Source organism: Myodes glareolus, chromosome 2 (genome assembly GCF_982192425.1).
Source record: "Myodes glareolus chromosome 2, mMyoGla1.1, whole genome shotgun sequence".
Classification (NCBI taxonomy): domain Eukaryota; kingdom Metazoa; phylum Chordata; class Mammalia; order Rodentia; family Cricetidae; genus Myodes; species Myodes glareolus.
Window position 1 is genome coordinate 56,814,803 of NC_142027.1, and position 18,005 is coordinate 56,832,807.

An 18,005-nucleotide genomic window follows, 5' to 3' on the forward strand; every position below is an offset into this window, starting at 1 on the left:
AAATGCAGAGGGAAGGTATTATCTTAGAATGGATCTTTTTACTGCATAAACAGTAAAAAATTAAAAACTTACATTGAAAAGGTCTCTGAGTTAATTTTAAAAGGAAAATCGAGACCTTGTCAATGAATAGGAATAGCCCCAATAGAAATTGCAGTACTATCCACTAAAGATAAAATTGACAAATTATGGGAAGACCATGAATCCTGGCAAAGAGTTTGCATCAATTTTGAGGGGAAAGATTAACAGCAACTATCCCAAAAGCAAGAGAATTCAACTTGTAAAAAGAACTAACTGAATCCTTCCTTGTATTGTACAAGAAATACCAATATCTGGAGCCCCCTACATTATAAACTGATACAAAAAAATCAGGAAAGGCAGGTTAAAAATCAGGAAATTTAAGTAGAGTAGAGCTAAACCCTTACGATTCTGTCCAAAAGTCAGAATTACATGCTATTCTCTCATGGATTTTAAGGAACCTCTCAACATAGTTACCAATTTACAATCTGGAAAAGAGTTGTTTTGCATATTAAAACCTCTGAATTTATACCATATCATACAGAATTGACTTCATTATTTATTCAGTTACAAGATATAATCAGGAATAGGAATGATCCCATATACGTAACACATATGATCCCATATGGGTCTGATAGGTCCTCCAGCACAAGGTAACATAGAAATCGATCAACTATTGATTATAATGTGCTGGAGGTCTCAAAATTTCATAAAAAAATATCATCTCAACAGCAAAGGTTTAATAGAAGACTTTTCCATTATGTGGCAATAAGCCAAGGAAATGTCCTACTTGTTCTTTATATAACAAAACACTATTACTTGTAGGTAGTAACCCAAAGGGTACTCAAAGGAATAAAATCTGACAGGTGGATGTGTTTCATTTTGTAGAATCTAGAAAATTAAAATACATAAAATACACCATTGATACCTATTCAGATTTTCAACAGGCAACTGCTTTGAGTTCGGAAAAGGCCAAATCTGTAATCATTCTTTTGCTGGAAGTGATGGCCATCATGAGTATACCCGTACAAATAAAGACAGACAATGCTCTAGGATACGTCTCTAAGAAAATAAAACCGTTTTTTGATTATTATAGTATAAAGCATATTATAGATACACCATACAATCCTATAAGCCAGGCAGTTACAGAAAGATCAAGTCTAACTCTAAAAGATATGGTAAATAAACAAAAAGGGATGATGAAGACCCCCAGAAATAGATTGCATAATGTTTTATTAACTTTAAATTTTCTAAATGATAATGGTAAAGGAGCAGCTGCTATAGAGAAACATTGGATAATAGAAAAAAAACTACAGAATTAAATCAGCTGGTATAATTTAAAGATGTGTTGATCTCAGAATAAAAAGGAGGACATGTGTTACATTGGTGAAGAGGTTTTGATTTTGTTTGGACAGGAGGAAAAGAAAGCTACGGATATGGTCAAAACTGAAAAAGATTAGATTTGAACAAGAGACACTCCTTGATTAGAAGAGGTAATATTTAATCAAACAACATGGCCATTTAATCTAAACTAGCTTTAAAACCAACAAATGCTTTTCATTTGATCAAATATAACTTCCCATATGGTAACTTCCCAAAAATTAAGGTTGGGGAAGGATTTTGATTTTGTCTTTCAGAATAAAGGCATCCAGCTAGGGAATCTGAAGACCGCTGGACAAATGAGACATCTGAAGAAAAAGAATGAATCATCCAGAAACAAATGTCCCAAGAAAAAGAGTAAATTGGCCTATTAGTATATCACATTTCCAACAGAAAAACTGTCATAAATCTTCCCAAATGTTTGTTTCTGTTATTTTCTACAATCATACAATGCAAATGGTCTTTTTGTAGTCCCAGTCCAATTGATATTTAAAATTTGCTTTGGAGTTGTAGTGACTCTTTCTTCTCCAAATCCGAGTATACTTGCTAAAGTGACATCCAAAATCACTGTCTCATGTCAGAAGAGACCCCTGATATGGGACAGAGGGGAAAAAAATCAAAGGACTATTTTAGTGCCACTAATCTCAGGCATGCAGCCTAATAAAATTCTTATGTGTCTAATCCCATTTTTGGCCTCTGTTTCTTGAAGGACCCAAGCTAGCAGAAATACTTTAGAGGAAAAAAAAAATCACCGAAGAAATAAGGAATTCACTGCTCATTTTTCAAAACAGGCTGCAGAGAAAACAAAAGCAGGAACCGGGAGTCACAAAAGGAAGTAAGGATGTTTGCATGGATGAAGAAAGATGATGGCAGAATATGTGCACCAACTCCTTGAAGCATGATTAATAAACTCAGAGAGAAAAAGTGGGCTCAACCTGAAGGTCAGAAAAGCAAAACGGCCAGACACCAGCTCTTACCTAGACCTCAATTCAAAATGGCGATTCTGCCTCCAGGATTTTCAGAATAATACTGTGTCTGAGAGCTGTCTCCTCCTGATTTATAATCCTCTCTAGGGCTGGGATTAAAGGTGTGTACCACTGGGATGAGAGACATAGACCACTCGGTTGCTATGGTAACTAGTGTGGTACTGGGATTAAAGGTGTGTGTTATCACTGCCTGGTCTGTAAGGCTGACCAGTGGGACTGTTTTACTCTCTGATTTTTGTTTATTAAAATACAAATGAAATGCCACTATGATTCCCATCATTAAATCATCTCTAGTCTCAAGTGGATAGAACTAGAGCCTTTGACGTGAGGGAGTGAACCAGGGGCCCTGCCAGCATGATTTCAGTTGTGTCTACTACATAGCCAGACAATGCTATGAGAAATGCCAAATCCAATCATCTACCATTGAACTATTATCAAGAATATGGCTCATCACAGCAAGAAAACTGTTAAATAAATATTTCATACAGAGACTGGAGGGTGATTGAAGGAAGTTAGTAGCTACCAGAGTTGCATGTTGCAACCTTATGTTATAGAGATATATTTTACTTAATTTTATTTAAGCAACCTGAGGATCAAACCCATTTGAAGTCAATGTTGTCTGAAAATGATGGGTCCAATATCTCCTCTATCAAGGTAACTATAAGAAACATTCAGTGCATTTCTTTCATGTTAGAAAGAAATTCCCTGGTGAAACTCAGCAACATCAAGTCTTGATTTTAGTCAGCAATAATAGAGCTACCAGCAAGTTCAGCTTGTCAGTTACTTGTTCCTTAATCCTGTTCATTATTTATTGATCCCGTAACCTCAGCTCATTTGAGATAATTAAGCAATTCCCTTAATAGAGAAGGTATACCAGGAGACTGGTGAAATGCATGCCTTAGGGAGGTTCATCCCAAAGGTCCCTTCTAAGTCCAGAACCTGAATTAGAATTCAAACTTTTTGTTTCATGTTATGACTTCTACCCTTAGCTCTGTGAGCTCTGAGCCTCACAAAGCCTGAATTTGTCCCTGGAGGCAGATATAGCAAGCTAAGAATTTTGCTGTCCTGAATAGAGGGACCATAAAGTGATGGGAGCAAGTTCCTATTTGCAGTCATTTGTAGGACGATTACTTTGGGAACACTGTAGACAAAAGAGTGAAAAAAGACCAGATCTGGAGGGGGAAGCGTAAGGACGTCACCATTGTGCTTCAAGTAAGAATAAAGACCTTTTTGCTTTTTATTCGACAAAGGCAACGCCTCTGAGGGATTTCTGGTATGACTTGAGACAGCACTCCTCCCTCTACCTCATTTAGGAAATGGTTTTCTTCCTGAAAGGACCTGGGCCGAGTAGAGAGTCTTACCGTCAGTCTTTGCCTTCCAAAAGTGAAGTGTGAGGTTTCCGTGCTCAGCACTGCACACCTTAAAGGCAGCAGTGTCTATCCTAAAATGAACTGTCAGTTTAAAACTAGAAATAATAGAAAATGGGGAAATTTTCAGTGATCTCAAATGAGAGACAGATAGTATAAGCTACGTCTCTGGGTGGTAGATCCAATTTCTTTAAAAGTATATTTACAACATGTTTTAATATTCATAAATGTGACGCCGTTTAACAACAAGAAGACAGAGGTCGGAAGAAGAAGGCTTTCTACCAGACATTTAATCTTATTTTACTTATTTATTTATTTTTATTTATTATTTTCGAGACAGGATTTCACTGTGGAACAGCCTTGACTGTTCTGGAACTAGCTCTGTAGAACAGGCCAGCCTTGAACTCACAAAGATCCACCTGCGTCTGCCTTCTGAGTGCTGGAATTAAAGGCACGCACCACCACCACCAGGCTTAACCTGCTTAATCTTGTTTTAAAGTCACGAAGCAAAACAACCAAACAAAAACAGTGTTACAGACCTCGGCCAAGAAACTAAATGAAGTTAACAAGAAGCTTGAATTCTTCAAGTGGACCAAATAAATGTAAGCATTCCACATTAATTTGGGGGGAAAAAAAGGAATGAACTGGTAGGTGTTTAGCTAGTTTTCACAAGTATGGAGTGAAGGAAAAGCCTTTACACTTGTTCCATGGGTGAGAGAGTTTTCCTGTCTTCCAGGGGCTTTAGACAGCTGCACAGTTTATATACAACTTGCTGTATTCTTGCGAAAGTTTCTCTGCCTTGGATGTCATGGAGAAGAGAAGTCTCATGCAGAGATATGAGTATGCCTCTGAAGCCTGCATTATAATTTTTAAGTCTGTGCTTGACATACAGAGCATGCCAAAGAAAAACTGCATGAAAATGATAAGTTGTAAAGAAGTTGCAATGAGAGATGGGAGCTTATTTTGCTTCCTGAGGTGGGGCTATTTTGGAGAGGGTGCTTTAGAATATACTTGAATATACTTCGATTTGAATTTTCAGTGGCTAGATGAGAGATTCCTGCTTTCTCTAGATTACAGAAATACCTGACTGAATATGGCAGAGCCTTTACTGAAGTTTTCAAACACACACACACACACACACACACACACACATACACACACACACATCAACTCACAGCCCTGCTCACTAAGCCAGGGGATGGAGGGCATCAGACAGCACACTGTGCATACAGGGTAGATCCAGGCACTTAGCTCTGAAGTTGGACTTCTCAGGATTTCTTCTCGTTGTTCTCACCTTTTGAAAACAAGACGGGACATTGAGACTCTTAAGGGAGACCATATCACAAGACAGAAGAAAAATGGAATAGCAGCCAAGTTTTGGGGGAAGAGCTGAAATAGAACATGGCAGGAGAGCCTTTCCCCCCAAATTTGACTTACTCATCCATGTTCTTCTATGCTTGCAATATTCAACTATATAGATCTCCAAAATAAAGCGTGACTGTTGGACACGGAGACCAGGTCCATGAGTCTTTTTGTGGTTCATACCCAGTGCCTAATAGTGTAGTAAGGAGACCACTAGTTTATTCCTGGATGCTTAGCCCTAAAATAACCACACAGAAACTGTAATAATTAAATCACTGGCCCCTTAGCTCTAGTTTCTTATAGTTTCTTATTGGCTAACTTTTACATATTAATTTAACCCATTTCTGGTTAATCTGTGTATCATCACGTGGCTGTGGCTTACTGGCTAAAGTTCCCAGTGTCTGTCTCCAGCAGACTTCATGGTTTCTCTCTGACCCCGCCCTTCTTTCTCCCAGCATTTAGTCCCATCTTCCCTGCCCACCTAAGTTCTGCCCTGCTATGGGTCCAAAGCAGTTTCTTTATTCATTAATGGTAATCACAGCACACAGAGGGCAATCCCACATCATAACAGGTTATCATATTCAATTGGAATACAGCAACGTTAGAAAAGTGCTGTCTGCTCATGTCAAAAAGTAGCAGAGTGTTGTATGTATGAATTTGGGCTTTCACACCCACATCTTCAAAATGAAAGACCATTCTTCCATTCTTGAAGTTAGCTGTATAGGTATAGAATAGAGTAATATCCACTAAAGATCTGGGAACAGAAATAAAACATTTAATTCAACAGTTTATTGCAACGTAACAGTTTGGGCAACCGATTCTAAAACCCAAGACAAGAGGACAATGCTTGGTAAAACAGACAATCAGAAAGACTAACACACTAAGCACTGAAATGCAGGGTTAGACCATGAAGGTGTGTGATTCCACCTGAGATAACATCTACTAGACATTTTTATTACGCTCCAGGGAGCCCCATTAAAAGACGTTTCTACTATGGCATTTATTATTTACTCTCCAGCTTAAATTAATTCTTCCCAAAGACAAGCCGGTGTCCCAGGCTGTAAAGTAATTGGATCTTTAAAATCTGGCTCTTGAAAAATACATGGGTTTCTATTTAACCTTCACTACTCTGACAAATCAGATCAATCACTCTAGTTAGCATCCAACATTTATCAAATCAAAGTGTTACTATCATATGTGGAAGATAGAAGCCTCATCAGGAAACGAGGTGATTGTTGGAATATTTGGAGAGTGGCTTGATTGCTCTTCCTCCTGTCTGCCAGTTTATACCTCATCTTTTTTTGTTATACACCTAAGAATATCTACTTTGGTGAGCATATAGCCTTCCTCCCTTCCTCCCTCTTTCCTTCTTTCCTACCTTCCTTCCTCTTTTCCTTCCTTCCCTCCTTCCTTCCTTTCTTGTTTGAGACAGATTCTTATTGTGGCACTCTGGTTGTTCTGGAATACAATATGTGGACTAGGCTGATCTTTAATTCTCAGAGATCTTTCTCTCTCTGCATTTTGAATAAATAGGAATAAATTGTCAGCTGTTGAAACTGGAGAGATGTCTCAGAGGTAAGAATATGTAAAGCTCTAATAGTGGAACCGAGTTCGGTCCCCATTGCCCATCGTTCAGGTGCCTTCTTCTGGACACTGTGGGCATCTGCCCTCAGATATGCACATTCCCACATGCAGACATACATATCTGTTCATAACTAAAAAGTAACATAAATCTTTGATGTCAACTTCTGTCTCAAAAGAATGACCTTCTTTCACTGGGCCTATGTTGCCATTGCCCAGCTAGTAAAACATTTCGTAGGTGTTTCCAGCTGTGTCTTTCTCATCAATGAGCCATGCCATTCATAGGTGCTTGGAGAAGATCAACACAATACAGCGGTACAGAGCCATAAGAGCTAACATTTTTCTCCTACATAAGGAAACTTTGTAGTGTTACCTATGTTCTAGAACATCTAACACCAGATAAAAAGTCCTTTTCCTACGATTTGATAACTATCATCCTTCCCACAACCCTAGTTGTCAACTGCCCCAGTTGAAGAACATGTTTACCCTAGCTAGGAAAGCTATCTTTGGAATCAATTTTCACCTTCCGATATTTCCTTTTATACCTTGTTGCCAAGCACTAAAATGCATATTGCAAAGTCATCCGTCTCCCTGAGTGTGTGAACCAGTGGGTCTCTGATTCTTGTGCCTTTTCTTTGACTCTTCTTCATCGGCTTGTTTTGTCCTGTCAACGCTTTTGTTTTACGTTATTGTATTTTATTTCATTATTATTCCTTAGAAGCCTATTTGTTTTCTATTGAGAGACAGGAAGAGGGTGGACTTGTATGGGAGGGGAGATGGGGAAGAACTGGGAGGAGCAGAGGGAGGGGAAACTGTAATCACAATATATTATGTCTTAGTCATCAAATGTTCTATTGCTGTGAAGAGACACCATGACCATGGCCACTCTTACAGAGGAAAATACCTCATTTGGCTTTGTTTGCAGCTCATATGGAGGTTTAGTCCTTTGTCAACACGGTGGGAAGCGTGGCAACAGACAGGCAGACATGGCGCTGGAGAATAGCTCAGAGTTCTACACGTGGATCCACACGGGGGTGAGAGGGGAGAGAGAGGGAGAGAGAGAGAGAGAGAGAGAGAGAGAGAGAGAGAGAGAGAGAGAGAGAGAGAGTCTGAGGCCTGGCCTGAGCATTTCAAATTGTGAAACCTATCCCAGTGAAATACTTCCTTCACCAAGGTTGAAGGGACACCTAATCCCTGTCAAGTAGCCATCATTCCCTAACAGGGCTATGGAGCTACTTGATTCTATGACCTTATGGGGACCATTCTTATTAAAACTACCACATATTATGTGAGAAAAAAACTATTTTCAATAAAAGGAAAAAAATCTAAAAATAAAAACTCATCCAAGTTACATTCCTCTCCTCAACACACACACACACACACAAACACACACATACACACACACAAATACACACACATGGACACATACACACACACATACACCCATACACATTTCTTAACTTCCTTAAGTAGTCATTCCTATAACCTACACAACTGTTACATGCTCGGTGCTTCACATGTGTGGTTCATTTTCCCACAAGAAAATTAAATCATTGAACCCATCAAAGCGTTAAAGTATATAAAGCAGCTGGGTGATATTTATCCACCTTGAGAGTCAAAATTAGTTGACACAGTTAAGTGTAATCTTAATGGGGTTAGAAGAATTCCATTAGTAGAAAATAAGTGCAAAATAAAATAAGCCCAAGGGAACAGTTTATAAAATCATTTTCCTTTCTAACTCGGGGGAAAAGTGCACATTAGGGCTTGATGCTCGGGGTCGTATCTCTTCTACGCCCGACCCAGGACTCTCGGCACACTGAATAGGAAACTCTTTGCTCACAGGTTAAAATGACATTTATTTCCCAGATTGAGCATATTTCACTTATTGAAAGTTGTGGCATTAAGTAGAAAAATGACAAAATTCAAGTTCATAGTAGTAATGGTTATGATAAAAAAATTACCTGTACATGTTTAATATCTACTATATGGGATTTGGGTCTATTAGGAAAACAGACTTGTGATTAAAGTTTATTGAATATACTGTTTTAATCCATTCTGTGCTTCTGTAACAGAATCCTGAAATTAGGTAATTTAAATAATTCTTACAGTTCTACAGACTAGAAAGCCCAAGACTGCAGGACCCACGCCTGAAAAAAATCATTTGGGTGAACCAGCCCCTAGTGCAAAAGGGAAGAGCAAGTACATTGAAAATACATTATACATGAAGAGCAGAGGAAACCCTCTTCCATAATGGCATTAACTTGTTTGTCAGAATGGAGGGCTGCCTTCCCATCTAAACACTACCTCCCTAGTGGCTCTACCACCCAATGGTTTGTCAAGTTTGCAACAGTGTTACACTAATAATTGCAACATGATTTTGAGGATGCATATTCAAACCACAGCAGTAACAGAGCAATTTACTAAAAATCTTGCCTTTACATTGAGGTCTATATCTGTGTTAGAATGCTCAACAGAATTTATCCTTCTCCTTTCCTTTACTTTCAGACTGGAAAGAGTAATCCGTGCCTGAATTTTTTGCCAGACACCATTAAAACAAATTCAACAGATTTGTGAGCAGTTTAAAAATCTGCATAGAAATATAAGCTGTAATTACCCCCTCATGCTTGCCTGCAACAAATCTACATTTGCAAACTGAATAAGATTTGAATAACAAACTAAACACTTGAGAATAATGCTGTTCAAATTTGAGCTTTAATACATTACTAAATCAAGACCCTTTAATAGTAGAAGTAGCTCCAGACATAGCTTCTGAGCACAGAGGTCATTCTCAAGCATTTGAAACTCACACATTCAAATCTTTACAAAATCAATGTAGCGAAATCAATTCTTGTATTGCAAAAATGCCCTGTCTTTGCAAAGGTGAGTTTTCTATTCCCAATAGTCCATTCACACAGAGCATTCATTAATCTTTGGCCTCTAGCACTTTAAGAGTCATTTGCAATATCAAACCTGCATTTTTGAATAGTGGTTCTTTCCCAGAAGTTATCCTCCCCACCCCACTAAATACACACCATTAAAGGACATTTGACAATGTCTAAAGACATGTTTGGTCATCAAAACTGGTGTAGGTGTTGCTGCAGTATAACGGGAGTGGCAGTCGGGTAAGTTTTCAAGTCCACAGAACAGAACAGTTCCCACCGGCATACACAAACCAAGAAACTATCCCATCTAAAATGCTAATTGTGCCAAGTCCAGGAAACCTGAATCTAGATCACACCTACAGCTCCCTAACATATATTTGTAATGATCAATGTATATGCTTTAAAGACTAAACCACAGACATTATATGGATCACAAACATCTTTCTTCTTTGGTTATTACTTAGTCTTTTTTTACACCTTTGAAACTAAATTATCATGAGCTTGTCTTTTCAATTTTCATATCTATTTATTTTACAAATGCTTTCACTGAAGTTAGCAATCCTCTAAACCAATGGTTCTTTCTTAACACTATGACCCTTTAATGCAGTTCCTTTTGTTGTGGTGATCATCAACCAAAAAATATTTTCATTGCTATTTCATAACTGTAATTTTGCTACTGTTATGAAATGTAAAGTCAGTATTTTTGGAGACAAAAGTTTGCCAAAGGGGCCAAGAGCCACAGGCTGAGAACCAGTGCTCTAAACACATCAGAAAAACTTTGCAGTGCTGTCTTCAACACAAGTGGAATTTAAATGATGGGAATCAGAAATGGGATTGTTTCTATGTGGATAGCCCATAGCCTCTTACCAGTTTGTGACTACGTCATCTTTCCCCGCCTCTTTCGTGTACTGAATTCCCATGGAAAGTCGTGTCTATTCCCAGGCTATTTCCCAAATACTCCTGTAATAAGTTTCACCTTTATTAGGCAATTTCCTATATTTTATTGTAATTCCATCCTTATATTTCCCTAAAGTATACTTTCCTGTATAAAGCACCAGATCAGAAGTTTTTGAATGACCCGGAATTTATAAACTTCACAATGATACTGATCTTTTTCATTCGTGAAAACTTTATTGTGTACTTAGATTTCAGTAAGGTTTCACAATTTTTTCTCCAATAAATGGTAGATTCATTCCCAGACTTATGAGTTTCTGGAACTGACTTTATTGTGTGCTTCTCTGTCTCCAGGAACTTTTCTTTAGTTTGGCGAGGATAGGTGGAAAACTCTGAGCCTTCCCAGCAGTTTCTTCCTAGACATCACTGGAGGGTTTAGCTGTAGGACACAGAGCCCTGGCTGTATGTTTTCATCTTGCTTAGGGAGATCATTCTAACATTCACAAATTGAATAATTTGAATATGACCTTTTTTTCTCTCTCTAGATTTTTCACAGCACTTACCAGACTGAAGGAATTTAAAATTTTCTTTTCAGATACTGGTGTGGCATATTGATTGGTTTGAGTGGGTGGCACTTGTAAAATATCAGACATGTTCTCTCTCTCTGACCTCAATTACGACTTAAAAGCTGATCTGAGGTTGCCCATGAGAAAGATTCCTTTTCTGTACTAAGAGGAGAATGATGCTTTTATTATTGGACATTAGAAGTTGCTGCTAAAATCAGTGTGTATAGAGAAACCTATAAAAACAATCTTTACCTTCCATTATAAACACTCATTTCCTAGTCATTTTATCTACAGTTTATCATACTTTAAATTCACTTTCCTTTGTCTTTCTACTTTGCTACAAATGTATTATTCTTTGTATTAATAAAAATTCGGGGAATATATATGCTTTTGATCTTACCTAATTTTTTTTCTAAGCAGAATTCCATGTGCATGCGATGCTATTAAATAAAATGTGTGTGCTTCTCTCTGTTAAGAGAATTTAATCTAATTTCCAGGCCTAATCACAGAACCCAAAAGGAGCAAAAAAAAGGAAGAGGAGGAGCAGGAAAGGAAGGGAGGAAAGCAGGAAAGGTGTTCAGCCTTAGAGTTTCAGCTTCAAAGAAATTTTATTTGATTAGTGTTTTTCTGATGTTTTAGTATCTACAATGAGTGAAAATGAATGTATTAAAAACCAAAGAAGGTATTTTAGTTGGTCTCTGTTGCTATAACAGAATAGCTAAGATTAAGAAATTTATAAAGATATAGGATCCATTTGGGTAGTGATTGTGGAGTCTGGGACATCCAGAAAGAAGACATAAACATTTAATAGCTTTCTGTGATAGTCTCATGTTTTGCCAACTCATGGCAGAAGACAAAAGTCAAATAGAGCATGTGAAAGAAGAAATGTATGCCCGTGATAAGACCATTATTACAGTCAGGAGGGCTCTTTCTTCAGGACCCAAACCCCTCCCAACTGGCCAATTTAAGAAAGAAATAGGTTTTTAAACCTTCCCAGTCTTGCAAGTCTTATTCCCTCTATTTGGAGGCTCATCAGGCAAGCCTCCCTCCACCTTTGAAGTTCTCCTTTTTACTGTCAGGTTTGCTAAGCACCTTTCCGGGAAATCCATTTAGCTAAGACCTGCTTTGGCTGGGATTCTGCTTAGTTTTCCGAGATTAGCTTGCATGCAGACATGGAAAGGCTTTTAAAAGTCTTATGAACTACTTCCAATCATTTCAGAGATGGTTTGTGAGAAATAAAATCATCTGAAGGCTGCCACAAATAGTAGTCTAAAGGGGTGTCAGGATAAGTCTTTGTAGGAAGTGCACACATCCGGCCATATTTCTATCTCTGTAAGCTCTATCTAGCTCCTAAGTCAAAGAGTTAGTCTTGCAGAGAAAAAGCTATTAAAAATACAACGTGGAGCTTCCAAGTGACTGAGATAACTAGGAAAGGATTTGAAGGGAATTGCTCCATTAAGGAAAAGGCCGTTGGTTGTTGGCAACTATTGTAGATAAATAAGGAAATGTGAAAACATCTGGGCCTTTTAAAGATGAATCACATTACTGTGTTCTTTACTCTTTTCCTCCCGTGGAAAACCACAATGTGTTGATGAATTGGATTTTCTCTCTTTTTATTCTCTATGTGCCAGAATTATTGGGGATAGTTTGTACTTCGGTCTTTCGTTTTTCCTCCCTTTTTCCCTCCCTCCCTCCCTGTCTTTCTTCCTTTCTTTTCTTTCTTTCTTCCTTTCTTTCTTTCTCCACATTTACAGTGTAAAACTGATTCTTTAAAGTCAGGGAAGGAAATGGCTGGATTTTGGAAGAGTTATTATTTTCCCCCAAGTCAGGATGCATACATTATTGAAAGTCAGCAGGGAAGCAGTGTTTGAGTACTTCCCACTGTGCTGCATAACCTTCCAAGCATCCAAGCATGTCAGAACATCTTATGTAGGCAGCATGCTCCAGGTGGACCCCCACCCCCTGGGTGTGAACCACGTATTTCCACTATTCGAGAGCCTTTCAAGAATTATTTAAAAGCCACGGGCTGCTTGTTAGTTAATGAAATACCCCCAAAACATATGTCTAGATAATTATGGCTACTACTTTATTCCTAAAAAGTTTCACATTCACCTTGTAATCCTCTCAACTTCCACATGTGGTTATTGGATGTGGATGTGTCTGGGGTAAACGCTGCTGTAGGACAGCTGAGAAAATGAAAGACTAATTGGACAGGGGGCTAGAGGCAGACTCAATTTTCCCATTCATCTTTACTAATAGCAACTGGTTCATGACTTATAAACAATGTTATTTAAAAAGCAATTCTTAGACTGTGTATTTGGCTCAGTGGGTAAACGCTGTACTGCAGGTGTGCAGACTTAAGTTCAGATTCGCAGAATCTGTATAAAAAAGGGCACTATAGTGGTCTGTAGTCCAACAATATGAGAGGCAGAAACAGTAAAATTCCCTAGAAACTTACAGGCCCTATCCTGGAATATGCCTAACAAGTAACAAGAGACCCTGTCTCAAAGTGGTGGTTGAAGACTGAAACTACGGGTTGTACTCTGACCTCCACAAGTGAATCATTGCCTATGTACTCTCACTCATACATGAACATGCACACACATTCATTGCACACATATTTATCACATGAATTGCTAGATAGATAAATAGTAGATAGATGGATGATAGGTAGATAGATAGATGACAGGTAGATAGACAGACACATAGAAGATGTAAAGAAATGCAATTATCCAATTCTCTGTGGACTCCTCCCCTTTAATTTATTTTCTACATAAGTCAATAGTAGAATCATTCTTCATTTGGATATCTTTATTAGTATTAAACGAGGCTGATTAGAATGAAATGTATATTCTTCATTTTATCACAAAGCAAAGGTTTTACAAATATATTTCAGGTTTTAGTTATGCAAACAAGGTGATTCTTCTACATTCTTAAGAGTGAGATACAAGATCCCTTGACAGTCACAGGATTAAACTCCCAAATGTTTGACTCTTGCTTCCGAGTTACCTTTTAAGAAGCGAGTGAGCATCTACTTTGCTTCACTTCTGACTTTAATTATTAGGAAAGCTGCCTGATGCATTATTTTCTTAGAATTTTAAGGATAAGTCACACCTGTGATCAGTTATGTCTGCTTTATATTTTCTAAGTCAACACCTACAGACAGAACCAAAAATGCCCTTATCAATCAATCCCAAGGGCTGCGGTGCAGACGTTCCTTTCCAGATAGTCTATTTTGTTGGATTTCACTTGTACTCAAAAACTTAGGTCGGTATGAGCTTGAAGCAGATTAAGAGGCAGGGTGTGAGGGTGGTACAAATCCTTCCCCAAAACCCACTCTTCCCACTTCAACCTCCAAGTGCCCTCCCCCGCTACCCCCTTCCAATTAACCACTTCCCTAACATTGAAGATAGGGTCGTAGTATGACCTCAAGTTTTATTTAGCTATTAAATCTAGCACTATCTCACAAGCTATTAAGTTAGGAAATAGACAAAAGAAGTCTTGTGGTTGGAATTTCTGAGAAGCCTTGAAACTAAGGACAGCGAGTTTCACAACTACGAAAACTGAGGATCAGTGGGGGAGTAGCCTCCACTACTGTGTTCCGCTTCGTTTCAGCCCTTTGAATTGTTACCCAGGTGACCAGACGTCCACGCTCATTTATCAGTCTTGAGCAAACCACCAGATCTTGCGCTTTCTCTAGGCTCCACTGAGCTGGCAGAACCAAACAGCCGCCGATCCTGTGCCTTTAAGGAGCGAGGGAGAGTCGCCAAAGAGGCGGAAGAACGGTAGCCACGCCTTCTGGGCGGGGCTACCTCTCAGGATGGGGCGGGCATAGAGCGACGTCATGTAGGAATTCAGTCTTGGTTGGCGAGAATTTAGAAAGGTAGGCTGGGCGTGAAGGAGGCGGGGTCTGGTTGCCGTGGTGACCGGCGGCCCTGCGGTCGCCAGGTAACGGTGGCGGCTGTGCGGGATACGCGGTCCTGGCGGCAGAGGCCGCGAAGATCCTGGCCCGAGCCCACGCCGGCCGCTGTGGGTCTGAGCTGCGATGGCTGCCGCGGCAGCGGTGATCCCGCCGTCGGGCTTGGAGGATGGGGTGTCTCGGGCTCGCGGGGAAGGCGCAGGGGAGGCGGTGGTGGAGCGCGGGCCTGGCGCGGCCTACCACATGTTCGTGGTGATGGAGGACCTGGTGGAGAAGCTGAAGCTACTCCGCTACGAGGAGGAGCTCCTTCGAAAGAGCAATCTGAAGCCCCCGTCCAGGTGCGTGCCTTGCCCCCGGCTCCCGGTGCTGGCTGGGCCCAGGGGACGCTACTCCTTGGTGAGGTGAAGTCCCTGGGCTCGGATCCGCACTTCTCTGCCTTCCTTGCCCAGGACAGGAACTTCTGCAGAGAGCGAGGTGAAGTTTCCAGACTTGGTCATTTTGCGGAGAAAGTAAACAAGTTTTGTAATGGCCTGGGGAAGACAGCCTGCCCATTTTTTAAAACATATACGCACCATAAACCAAACACAAATCTCGTTTTAAAGGTAATAAAATACCCACAGTAGAAAGGATAGAAAAACTGATCTCTAGAGATAAATGCCCTTATCATTGAGATCCCTCTCCAGTTTTTGCTTTCCTTTGCTAGGCTTTGTAAACTAACAACTGTGCGTACTTAGAACCTTGCTGAGGGGCACTTTTTATGTAGTAAACTTGTGGACTACTAATTACTGCGGTTCAAAAGACTTAATGCTTTTGCAGCAGCAATACTCTTAGAAACTGGAACGTGGAGAAGGCATTTGAAATATTAATTGTTGGAATGGTCCGCATTGCAGAACCTAAAGGCCCTGCTTGCTGTGGTAGAAAAAGTTGGGACTGTCTGGAAGGCAGTGCCATGCCGTTAGTTGCCTAGAGTGAGAGGCAGCACCCTCTCATGTAGTCATGATAGCTTAGGGATAACTGGGATTCATTGCTGTTCCTACAACGTTTGTATTTGCTTTATTCTGTAAGAAGCAAATACAAAGAATTATCTAGAGTACTTTCTTTTACTGTCTATAGGTAGGCTCAAATAAATTCCTCAGTCAGTTTTCAGATCTTGCTCTCTTTCCAGACACTCGTGTTGAAAGATACTTTGACTCTCCATGAAGCTGAGTTGGTCTGTAAAAGGAGAAAAGTTAGAGAAGAAAGTGCATCTTGATCCTGATCCATGATAGAAGTTTTCGGATTGGATTATTATTTAAAACGAATTGATCATAATAATATAGATGGCTAACATTTTCGGTGTTGATAAAACTGTGTTAATTTTTTCCAAATGCATTTGTCAAGCAAAAGGATTTGGACCTTATGTTACTATTAACACTTTGCTGTACTGAACCTCAAGGGGTGAGTGAAGTACATAGTACCATGGATTTGTGTGTCTGTACTCTAGCCAGTGGTTCACGGTGTCACAACCAGCAGGTCAGTATCACCTGGGACTGGGGACATTCCCCAGTCCTTGTCCAGGTCTCCCTTTTCAGAAGGTCTGAAGACAAACTGTTTTCTCAGCCCCTCTGGGTGATTCTGATGTGCCCTCATGCTTGGGAGCTACCATCACACACCCACAATACCTGTCAGTGTGTCCGTTCCTCTGTCCGTGAGGTGTGCCCGTTGATAAGGAAAATACGGTTGTTAGTAGACAGATTCTTTGTAAGCCTATGCCTGAAAAGACTGCATGACCCTTTAAAATTTGCTAGCTTTCTGTTTTCTTTTAGAACATTAATAATTTCTTGATGGAAAGAGCTTAGAAAAATTGAAGTATAGACCACTGATTTTTTTCATTGATTATAATTGCTGTATATATGTATCAGTTTAATAGTGATAGCTGCCTAGAGAAAGCAAAGCAGATCCCTGATCCAACTTTCTTGAGTGATGTTACTTACACTTTTTATATCCTCTTCTGTCCTCTATGGGTCTCTATAAGTCATATCCTCACTGGAGCATGTTTAGTACAATAAGGGGTATAGCAAAGTTCAGCAGTTGTGATGCTTGGGGATGCGGCAAAGGTGCTTAATCCTTGCTGCACCCCTGGACCATCTAAGGTGGGAACTTTTGAAATGTACCTGTTACGTTCTGTACCCGAAAGAATGGGGCAAGACCTGACTCTCACCATATCAGTATTTCTAGAATCTGATCTGAGTATGCAACTAAGATGAAAACAACTGTCTCGCATACCTGATAGGTCACAAACAGCAAAAACACAGTACGTTGTTAGTGTCTCTTAAATTCCAATATCCTCACAATCCAAAATTGTCATTTTTTAGGGGAACTCACTTATAATCAATCACTTAAGTGAGTTTGCCAAAAGCTTCATGTATTTATTCTCCAAAGTATACTACCTTCCATTTCCTGGTTGGAAATATTTTGTATATTGTAATGATTGCCCCTGATACTGGTTCGAAACTTGATGAAAGTTCAAGACAGTTCAAGAGTGTTGACAAAGGCTGCTTGCAATGCAAATTTAGCAGCTTTGGACTTGACTGTGTTACGTGTTCCTAGTTGGTTTGCTTTATCTCACCATTCCCGCCCTCCCTTGCTTTGAAACAGACACTACTTTGCTCTGCCTACCAACCCAGGTGAGCAGTTCTACATGTTTTGCACTCTTGCTGCGTGGCTGATCAACAAAACAGGGCGTCCCTTTGAGCAGCCTCAAGAATACGACGATCCCAATGCAACGATCTCTAACATACTCTCTGAGCTTCGCTCTTTTGTAAGTATTCTTAGCTGTGGATTTCAGTGTTAGCATCAGTGACAGATGTTAGCCTTTTAGATGACTCTTCTGGAATAGCAGACAGGCAGAGATAATAGTTGACTGATATATGGTGATCTTTTAATTTAGTAAGATCTTCCTAGTATGGTTGATATTACATATAACATGAATTTCACTTCTAAAAATGTTACTCTAACTCTCTTTAGCCGAGAGTGATAATGTTTGTCTTAATTGTGTTAGCTCTCAAAAGTGA

The 18,005-nt window shown here is 39.6% G+C and overlaps 1 protein-coding gene across 2 annotated transcripts in view; it reads left to right on the top strand.

Annotated features, from left to right (window-relative positions):
* Nucleotides 1-14,960: 14,960 nt before the first annotated feature.
* Nucleotides 14,961-18,005, top strand: part of Ift57 (intraflagellar transport 57) — a 59,963-nt gene continuing 56,918 nt past the window's right edge. For both annotated transcript variants that reach the window (XM_048454309.3, XM_048454310.3), the window contains exons 1-2: nt 14,961-15,290; nt 17,590-17,752. In XM_048454309.3, coding sequence (XP_048310266.1) covers nt 15,079-15,290; nt 17,590-17,752 — 375 coding nt within the window. In that variant the 5' untranslated portion in view covers nt 14,961-15,078. The remainder of the gene's footprint in view (nt 15,291-17,589; nt 17,753-18,005) is intronic.